This window comes from Lineus longissimus, chromosome 4 (genome assembly GCF_910592395.1).
Source record: "Lineus longissimus chromosome 4, tnLinLong1.2, whole genome shotgun sequence".
Lineage (NCBI taxonomy): Eukaryota > Metazoa > Nemertea > Pilidiophora > Heteronemertea > Lineidae > Lineus > Lineus longissimus.
The window spans coordinates 9,992,150-10,002,500 of NC_088311.1; the positions used below are offsets into that span (position 1 = coordinate 9,992,150).

Sequence of the window (10,351 nt, forward strand, 5' to 3'; positions counted from 1 at the left end):
GTAAAGTGAGTATTTTTGGATACGTCATACTTTGAAGTTCTATAAGAAAGAAGAGTTGGGTGTTATTTTCTTGTGGAATAGCATAGGCCTATGGCGATATTATCATAGGCCTATACTCTCCTTGCAGCAGGGAGGGCCTGTCACTAACGCTCTTTTGGCCTTGTGTAGGCACTTACCCGTCTGCCTAAATAGTCTGTCCGCGGTATATCAAGAGTGTTAATGGAAGATTATTTGATTTGTTCCAGGCCTATAAAACTAACCAGACGTTCCGCCGCACTCAAAACCAGCGACATCAAAGGAGCCGCTGTCAAAAGCCCTTGGAGCAGTTCCAATTAAATTTCTAAGATGGCGCTGCGATTGTTTGTCACATTTCGTGTCTCTCTGGTTGTGATAGGCCTTTCATAAATTTCCAATCGCATTCTCGTTTTGTACAAACAAAAAGCGGGACTTTGATGTTTATTTCAAAAGGGAAACAGATATTGTTTTTCACTGAATTTGGTGATCGATCTGGGGGTAGATCGGACGGTAATAATGGTAACAGCCTATAAGACATATTCCTGTCCGCAATGGAGAACATGGTGCCTTTGCCCGAACGATGTCTGCATGACTTTCTGATTTCCTCTTGTAAAGTATGGAATTGGGATGGAATTTGTCCTGTTTACGGCAAGGCCAGGACATGACTCCTCAATCTCGGCACCCCCGACCTCGCGTCAAGGACAATGCCGCGTGCATTGACACTTCCGGGTCGTCACATTAATTCTTTTGGCCAGAAATTCACCACTTTTTGTACTCTTCCAGAAATTGCTGTTCATCGTCGCGTGGGAGAACTTATAATGATGAAATTGATACCGCACTGGAGCTGGTCAGTTTCACCAAGCACCGAAAGTGTGGGGCTAAAAAGCTGGCTTAAACCCATCCTGAGATTTTTGATACCTCTATACCTCGTGTCCAAAATATATGTTTGAAATATCGAGAGGCGGAGTATACTGAAAATCACTGGTTATGTCAGGATGGCTAAAACCGAGACGCCACCGGGGACGCCTTGTCAGTTTTGGGTGAAATGGCTGCTCCTCAAACTGATGGGTGTTTTGGTGAAACAACCACTGATATCCATTTCAATTCAAAAACACCTAAAAACTAAACGCAGCTCCTAATGGATGCCGTCTTGAGCCATAACTTGAGGACGACGCTGGAAATGCTGGATGGGGGAAGGCCAGGGTGCCATCCAGAGTCATTATTCTCCTGGCGGTAAACCAACTTAACCAAACCAAAACATAAAAATGTACTTTTGGCTTGATTTTGACTGCACTTATTAGATACCAACCAGCACCGCTGCGGGCGAAAACGAGTCACAATGCATTTTAAATAGGAAAAGGACACTATACATTTGAACACTGCAAACGAAGTGCTCTAAAATAGAGCGCCACCCCGGGGGCTCGTGTACAGTTGGTTTGGACGCGCTGGCAAACTATCGCTGTTAGATCTCCTCTCTGAGTGGTTTCCTTCAACTCACCTTATCTCGACACAATTCTGGTCTTACATCTGCGCTTCATATCCTCTTCAGAGTAATTTGCTCTAGTCATCTCTGTGTCAAGCATTTTTACATAACATTTTTTGGAGACAGTGAAAGTTAATCTCTTTACCCAACTGGAACGTTCTGAAACCGGCAAATGACTCGACCAGCATCCTGTCATGGATCGTTTTCGCTAAACTAATGCTACATTTATGTGCGACAAAAATATCTCTCGTCTGCGAATGAAACCAATAATCGCTGTGTTTTATATTGATCGCATTCGCTTCGATCACCAAAGATGATCTTCTCGCAGGTACCTGCGATGACCACCGCAAACGAGCGATAATCGTCGCGCGCGATTTAAATCGCAGGCAGCAGTGAATTAAATCGCTCGTTTTATACGGGGAGCTTCAAAGTTTGGTTGAAACACTGAGGCGAAGTAAGTGACTCTCGGAACCCTGCAAATAGAAGGATAGAAGGGCGGGAGTCGGTGGATCAACACCCTTTCAGTCGGACGAGGGGAGCAGCGTTCAAGTGACACTGGTATTCGAAGAAGGTGGATCTACCGCATTCGAATGATGGGTACTTCGGATTAGGGCTTATTGGCTCGTCACTTTGTTTCACAGTCGTGTTAATACTTTCATATCAATCCATACCAATTTCATATAGATGGCATCATTGTCGTTTTCGGCGCGAATGACGTAGCGTCTGCTGACGGGAAAGAACGCCTGCAATAAAAAAGATCCATAAGCGTTGATAACTATTGACTAACAGAGCCAATATTGGTATTGACTCCGTAGAAACATTTTTAATCTATCGAACTGCTCAGATTTTAAACTGATCATATTTAAATGGGTCTATTCAAAGGCGTCATCGATTCCTTTCTCTTAGGTTCTTGACGCTATAGTACAATGACAGTGATGTGCAGCTTTAGCGTGATGCTACATGTGGCGGCACTTGGTGACGAATGAGCACATTACCATCGTGGCCACCTTAATCCCACGGCCAGGTTGTCCCTTTAAATACAAAATGACTCCATCTGGAATACCGCAAGTTGTTTTTATGCACTTAGGACTTTAGAGGGTATACTGAACTTCAAGCGATATTGCCTCCGTAGCCTAACGCGCATGTTGAGCAATGTCAATACATTGAGGGACACGATGTTAAAGGGGGACTATAGGCATGAGCATAAGGGGTCACATTGGGCACCTTCGGGTGACTGATTTGGACAGTTATAGGGGACTGGGTCTTGTTCGATTCAGTCCGGGATTTCAGCATTAAAGATATCCCAGGCAGAATCGTGACTAGTTTTGAGGCTGGTCAGATAGAGACCTTTGTCAGGACTTCGTGTAACTCTTTACCTACCTGGCTCCTGCATATATGGCGCCCTTTTACACTCCTGAGACGGCGGTATATCGCATAATGGTCAAGTGGCTGCGAGGCCAAGCGGAAGATAATGAGGAAGGATTTCATATTGAATTTTGCGCGCAAATTCTGCAATTGACACTGCAGCCTCACTATCAAAGTAACACTTTTACTAAACAATACAGTCCTGAATGTTTGCATCCATATATAGCCTGGATGCGAGGTAATCCGCGAATCTTCCCGAATGCGATTCCGAGCGACGAATCTCGATAGCGAGCGATTTCAGCGACAGGCATCACTTTCGGTCTCTTTGATCCAGCCGATTTTCATGAGCATTATTTTCATTTCTGTAAGCAGACATGACCCCTGTATAAAGCGCTTACTATAGGAAGTACATCTACATATCGGTGCCATGTTTAGGCAATCGTTTTGGCTATATTCATAAAGCAGGAGGAAGAATAATTCAGGAGATAGCTATCAGTGGATATCATCATCATGTGTGGCATTAAATAAGGTTTGCTATGTCTGTGCGTCTATTTCAGTGCAGCTCTTAAAATCTCTCCGATCCTGAGCAAGGCATGGAGACGGATATATGGGATACTGTAGTTCAATGAGAGATGGGCAGGAAAATCCAGTACATCGGCCGCTATGTGATGGAAGGACAGACGCTAGGGAAAGGCAACTTTGCCAAAGTAGAGCTTGCTACGCATGGTATATCAAAATGTAAGGTGAGTCGTCCTTACCGATTGTCGCATCTCCGAAAAAAAAAATCGCATAATGATGGGGACGGGTCGCGGACGGGTCAGGAGATGTATTTCGGCAGTGGCCCCGCCTCTTTCTACTATAGAATATGAGTTTTTACCAATATTTCATTGCGTCAGATATTTATGTTAACCCCCTCCCCCTTATTAAATTGTTACAACGGTATTGCTTTGTGTGTCCCTGGCCCCACCCCAAGCTGCCAGTGTCACAGAATATGAGTTTTCACGAATATTTCATGGCATCGGATATCTATGTCCCCCCCCCCCCCCGTTATCAACTTGTTAAAATGGTATTGCTTGGTGTGTCCCCCTCCCTGGCCCCACCCCACGCTGCCAGTGTCACTACTCCAAAAAGTTCCGAAATAGGGCAAGCGTGTGAAGATATATATATACAGTGGAACCTCCCTTAGTGGACACCTCTCTATTAAGGATAACCTCTCTATAAAGGTCCCAGGGTGAGGTCCCAAGGTGGTTGTTTCCATTCAATTTGACCTCTTATCAGGATACCTCTCCGATAAGGACAGCACTTGTCAGTCCTGAGGGTGTCCTTAATAGAGAGGTTCTTAATAGAGTACTGTATATGCAGTGAAACCTCCCTTAGCGGACACCTCTCTATTAAGAACAACCTCTCTATTAAGAAAAACCTCTCTATTAAGGACACTAGTTTTGGTCCCAAATTGGTACTTTCCATTTAATTTGACCTCTCTATTAAGGACAACCTCTCTATAAAGACACCAGTTGTGGTCCCAAGGTGGTTGTTTCCATTCAATTTGACCTCTCTTATCAGGATACCTCTCCAATAAGTACAGCACTTGTCAGTCCTGAGGGTGTCCTTAATAAAGAGGTTCTTAATATAGTACTGTATATACAGTGAAACCTCCCTTAGCGGGCACCTCTCTATTAAGAACAGCCTCTCTATTAAGGACACTAGTTTTGGTCCCAAATTGGTACTTTCCATTCAATTTGACCTCTCTAATTAGGAAACCTCTCTAGTAAGTAGTAGGGCAGTAAATATGTAGTCACAAACCTTTAATAAATATATTTTTAATGTGACATGCAATTCTCTTTGTATCTTCTGAGTCGGTTCCTGATAGACAGAAGGTAGAACCTCCCATAGCAGACACCTCTCTATTAAGGACTACCTCTCTATCAAGGACAATCCATATGGTCCAAATTGGTTGTTTCCTTTGAAGTTGACCTTTGTAATCAGGACACTTCTCAATTAAAGACGGTATCTATCAGTCCCAAGGATGTCCTTAATAGAGAGGTTCTACTGTAGTCTATATGCAGTATGTAGTAAACACGGAGTATCACCATTATTCCGGTTAGTTAATTATATTTCTGCCCAATTGATCTGTTGTCAAGGCAACCCGAGTTCCACCATTGCTGTTTGGTCCCATCTCTCTGATGACATCCTGGTTTTGTCCGTGGAGTCTCTTTGGGGACTCATGAATGAGACTTGCATGTTATATTTTTAAGAAGAACTATGCCAGAAATTTAAATTTCATAATAAGTCAAATTGAGTTGAATTAACAAGCATGTTATATGACATGCTGGCGGTGACAACAGTAGAAACCCCTATTAGGAACACCCTTGGCATGCTTGGAACTGACAGTGCTGTCCATGAGAGAGGTGTCCTGATGAAATAAGTCTAATTGTTAGAAATTGCTTGTAATCTGTAACCATGCAATAATTTCTGCAAAAAAAAGTGATAGCTGCGTATATTTTACAAGGTTCTGGTAAAATTCTTAGTTAAGATATTTTCTTGAAAAGAATCTTCAATGAATTTGTTATAACCTCTCTATTTTCATTTGGGAATGGCTGCTACTGATTACCATGGAAACTAATCAGGTCGTTCACCAGGTCATACATTTGTCATGGGATATTTTTGAGAAATGCGCTGCTCCCATTCCTTGAGATCAAGAGCCTCACAGCGTAATTTCGTCACCCTAGCAACAATTTTTATGTTGATTGGAAAATGGTGCTATTATACAGACAAAAAAAACCTTCATTACTTAAAAAATGCATGTCAGTAATTTAGAATTGATCAAATAGTGACTTATGGAATTTTAACACTGCTTTGGCGTTTCCAGAATAAAAATCGAGACCAAATTGGGCTGAAAGGGTGGATGTCGTCCTTGGTGCCGACAAATGGTACCCAGGTTCCAGATCGACTGGACAATAAGCACCCTGGGTGCCATTACACTAGACAAACAGCACCCAGCTTCTTTTTGCCTGGCTTACGGATCTTAGGGACGAGGACGTTTCTTGCAATCTCGTTTTATCTCGCGCCGTGGTACTTGTGGCATTAGCATTGCCCGAAATAAAAAGAACAGATAAACAGAAAAAAACGCATTTAGGGCTAAAGGTCTTTGAAAGCACATTTTGGATGATTTATTCAGAAAAGGTGTATAGGAGGGATATATCCGAAATGTGCTTTCAATGACCTATAGGCCTAAACGCGTTTTTTTCTGTTTATCTGTTCTTTTTATTTCGAGCACTGCTAATGCCGCAAGTACCACGGCGCGAGATAAAACAAAATTGCAAGAAACGTCGTCCCTAAGATCAGTAAGCCAGGCAAAAAGAAGCTGGGTGCTGTTTGTCTGGTGTAATGGCACCCAGGGTGCTTATTGTCCAGTCGATCTCGAACCTGGGTACCATTTGTCGGCACCCAGGATGACATCCACCCTTTCAGCCCAAATTGGGGAGCTGGAGGGGGCTTCGGCCGAAGGTTTTGGGCAAAATTTGACCCCCCACCTGACGTTTCCAATTATTACTACTATATTTTGCTGAAAAAGTTCCAGCGAAGATTTTTTCTTTTACAGTCGATTAAGTTGTTAGGACTCAGTGACAATTGCAAAGCAAAAAACTTAACATCAAAATTACTCCAACGCATGGTAACCCGGGTTGTCTAGTGGTTAGCGTAATAGTGGAATTAGATTGCTTCAAATACAAATTTTTTCCATCAACTATTTGACGTCATCACGGACTAACAGAAAAGGAGTAGTGTGAAATATCATCTCGGCTTCATTAGCTTGCCCCTACATTGAAGATGGATGGGTGGAGCGTCATGTGACTGTAATGCCGTTGGGTGTGCCCAGTGGGATTCTATGAATAAAATTGGATCGTTATAAGTGTGTTATGCGGATGTGATGTTTTTTCTGATACTTGTAATGAGAGGGACGAAGTGGATGGCGATCAAAGCATCACGGAGAGTGAATTATTCACCGTCGGCTGAGCTACGTGACGTTGGCGATGACCTTGTGGAGAGTCAAGTGATTGTTTATTACATGATCAATATGAAAATGGTCAAAGTGTTTTTGTTATGTTCTTGTCAGAAGGAGAATCGCGGAAGCAGGTAACTAGAATGTGGCACTTGAAGCAGTAAAAAAGTTCATTGTAACATCTTGATCGGAGAGTGAAGTGGAGTCATTTTGGCAATTTAAGGGGACAACTTGGGTGTGGTAGTTTATACCTGGCCAGGAGGATAATCACTCTGCTTACCACCATGCGCTGCAACCGGTAGTATCACACAGATGCTGAATTCTAATGATGATTTTGGACACTGTTTCGAGGCAGTTTTGGACATGGCATGTCGATTTCAGGCAGGCCTTTGCTGGCAGTCGAAATTAATAACATTTAACCATTGAGTGACTAGAGGACTTCGTGTCACAAATTTCCAATTCCACTCGATTGAAAAATGTAAACAGATGTTTACAATGACCCTTCTACTTCCTCTCTCGAATGTTTGTCAATAATTCATTTGCAATTTGCCATCTAGGGCTTGGTCGTCGGGCATACTGAAAATGGATAGATCGATTCCCTAATGTTTCTGGTACAGTGGGTTCTAACATTGGGCCTATATATGCAGAATTGGAATGGGAATCTAGTTTTGTCAGGGATCCATCTTGAGAATCGGTCCAGAGTTTGCTGTTCCATGAAAAAGCAACTTCAGCACAAGAGTTTCTTCCTGAAATTTTCCACCTGAAAATGCCCCTTTAGGAGGAAGGGTTGGGCGTTAAATTGTCGGATTTAGGAGTAGAAATGAACATTTTTGGGTGTGGAAAATACTTCAATTCGAGCGAGTTGTTATCTTTGAAAATAAAAACAAAGAAAAAAATGGTTTTTAAAAATTTGCTTTGTTAATTTGGGGAAATGTGACGCCTTCTTACACCATAAAGCCAGTGTGACAACCAAGCGATTTAATGGCCTGATTTTTAAATTATCCACATCTTGATTTGAAGGGAATTTTAAAATCTTCTGGCAATTGATTCCACAGTTTCAATATTGTAATGTCAGTCAGTTTTAAAGGCCTATGCTCTTAGTCAGTATCTAGAAATTTGAAATTTTTAATTGAATTTGAAAATTTCCAATCGCATAAATACGTTCGAATATAAATTTCAACAATGCCGTTGTATAGACATATATATATATATACTATAGATACCAAGTTTCAGCGAATTTGCATTCATAATAACTGCACTACGGCATTGTGTATTTTGATTTCTATTTTCCTGACCCAGGATTAAATACGAACGGCATACCCCTATTAAAATAAGATTTATAGGGAAGAAACATATCTGTTTCTGTCAATGACAATACGCCATCCCAGCCCTGCGGCAATGTTGTGGGAGTGGCAGTATGATAGTTTAGATAACATTTTAAAAGCGAAGGAAAGGTTTGCTATCTATTTTAAGCTAAGCGTACATTACAAGCTAAAGTAAATGACAAAAACCATTGTTTTGTTTCATAATAAACTCATCGTGTGTTGGTGACAAAAACAAAAAGACATTGTTCCAGAACAGTGTGTTCGGTTGTGAAAAGTGCTTTAAACAACTTTTGCCCGAAAACAATTTTGTGTCATTATGATGTGTGTAGCTTGATGTGTGCACATGACACAAAACATTTCCTTGGTGACGCCACTAAGCTAAAATAAGCATGGGAATGAAGGATTGCGCATAACCAATGGTTTCCCTGCTATTTTTGACATTGTTGCGGGTGACTTTGAAAATAATCCGCAAAGATAATGAATCTGATTTTGTGCGGGGAGAAGAAACAGGGCACTGCAGGAAAAGTGGAAAAAAGACTTGTTGTGTCACATGAAATTTGATTAGGTGAACCTGGTAGCGAGTTAATTCTTCAGAATGTGTCACAATACAGTAGAACCTCCCTAAGCCGGCATCTCTCTATAAGGGACACCCTTTCTATTAAGGACACTAGTTTTGGTCCCAAGTTGGGTGTTTCCATTCAATTTGACCTCTCTTATCAGGACACCTCTCTATTAAGGACAACACTTGTCAGTCTCAAGGGTGTCCTTAATAGAGAAGTTTGCTGTTGTTTGGATGAAATAATTTTGATTCCCGATGGAGCACAAACAAACTTTATGAGTTGTGTTGAGAAAAACCCCCTAATCGGTTCATCAATCCCTAAATATTTGTTTTCTTCCTCGTCTTTTCAGGTTGCTATCAAAATAATAGACACTCGCAAAATCAAGGAGGACTATACTCGGCAGAATTTGTATCGTGAAGCCAGGATCCTTGCTCAAATCCGTCATCCGAACATAATACGGCTTTACGAGACATTGAAGGTAAGCTGATTTGAAGACTTTGATGTATGAAAAGTAATCCCTTTTTCGTGAAGCATAATTTTCTAGAGCTTTCTCATACCCTGTCAGATGGAGCTCAAAGCTCTTTTGTAGGGGTCAAACAAGCCTACCTGTGTATCAACTTTTGCGTTGTTTTCTACTTCAGGGGTGCCATTAAATGATAATTTGTTTGGTGTATATGTATGTGTATTGTTTCTCATTTATCACTCTCAGTTGATGACGTTTCATATTCGATTTTTAACCAGCTTAACCAAAACCGGCCTCTTCATTCCTTAAACAGTTTATTTAATCTTATTGTTTGGTGGTTTTGTTGATTTTAAAACATCCATTTGTTGGTGGTACACAACATTTGTCATCGTGAGATTTGTAATCATCATCAAACCTGCTTTCCATCGTTGCCTAAAAAGCTAAACTCACATGACAAAATGACGAAAAACTTTTGTTGTTTATTCTCGCATCATCATTGGTGTCAAAAAACTTGCCAAACATTTCGCCAAAAAGCTATGTTTTGTCTGTTGTGTGTGCTTGAAGCAAAATATTTTGATAGTATTTTCACTTTATCATGGTCATTGGCGTGTCACTGATGGTGCGCTTGGTGATCTTCATGTCACGCATTTGAAGTGACTTTTTGTATGTGACATCATGAACTCCATCTAAAAACAACCTTTGAGGATTCATAAGGAAACAAGCTATGGATATGAGGGGTTCAGGCGCAAAACCCCGTAAACGCCATTCCTATGAAAAATGAGATAGCTGTACCAATGTACAGCTTTTGGCATGTAGATGACGTTAGTCAAATCATATTGTTGCAAAATCCCGTAAGTCCCATCATAAATGCCTACCTTAAACCCAGTTTGTTTGCAAAACCCAGTAAACGCCACCACCATATTGGTGCAGAAACACGTAAGTCCCTGAAAGCCAATCACTGATGAACTGCATGTCACATGACGCACAAAATGGCGGCGCCCCCGTTCGCAAGGCTTTCGCTGTAGAATAGCGTTTTTTTTGTCAATTTCTGCTGAATTTACGCAAAATTAAGATGAATAAATTGGATTTTAAAAGTTTGGCTTTATGGGAGGCATTGAATTAAATTGTGCAGAAATTTTC

At 41.3% G+C, this 10,351-nt stretch overlaps 1 protein-coding gene across 2 annotated transcripts in view; it reads left to right on the top strand.

Moving 5' to 3' along the window:
• Window positions 1-3,201: 3,201 nt before the first annotated feature.
• Window positions 3,202-10,351, top strand: part of LOC135486105 (serine/threonine-protein kinase MARK1-like) — a 136,985-nt gene continuing 129,835 nt past the window's right edge. For both annotated transcript variants that reach the window (XM_064768630.1, XM_064768631.1), the window contains exons 1-2: window positions 3,202-3,606; window positions 9,098-9,226. In XM_064768630.1, coding sequence (XP_064624700.1) covers window positions 3,496-3,606; window positions 9,098-9,226 — 240 coding nt within the window. In that variant the 5' untranslated portion in view covers window positions 3,202-3,495. The remainder of the gene's footprint in view (window positions 3,607-9,097; window positions 9,227-10,351) is intronic.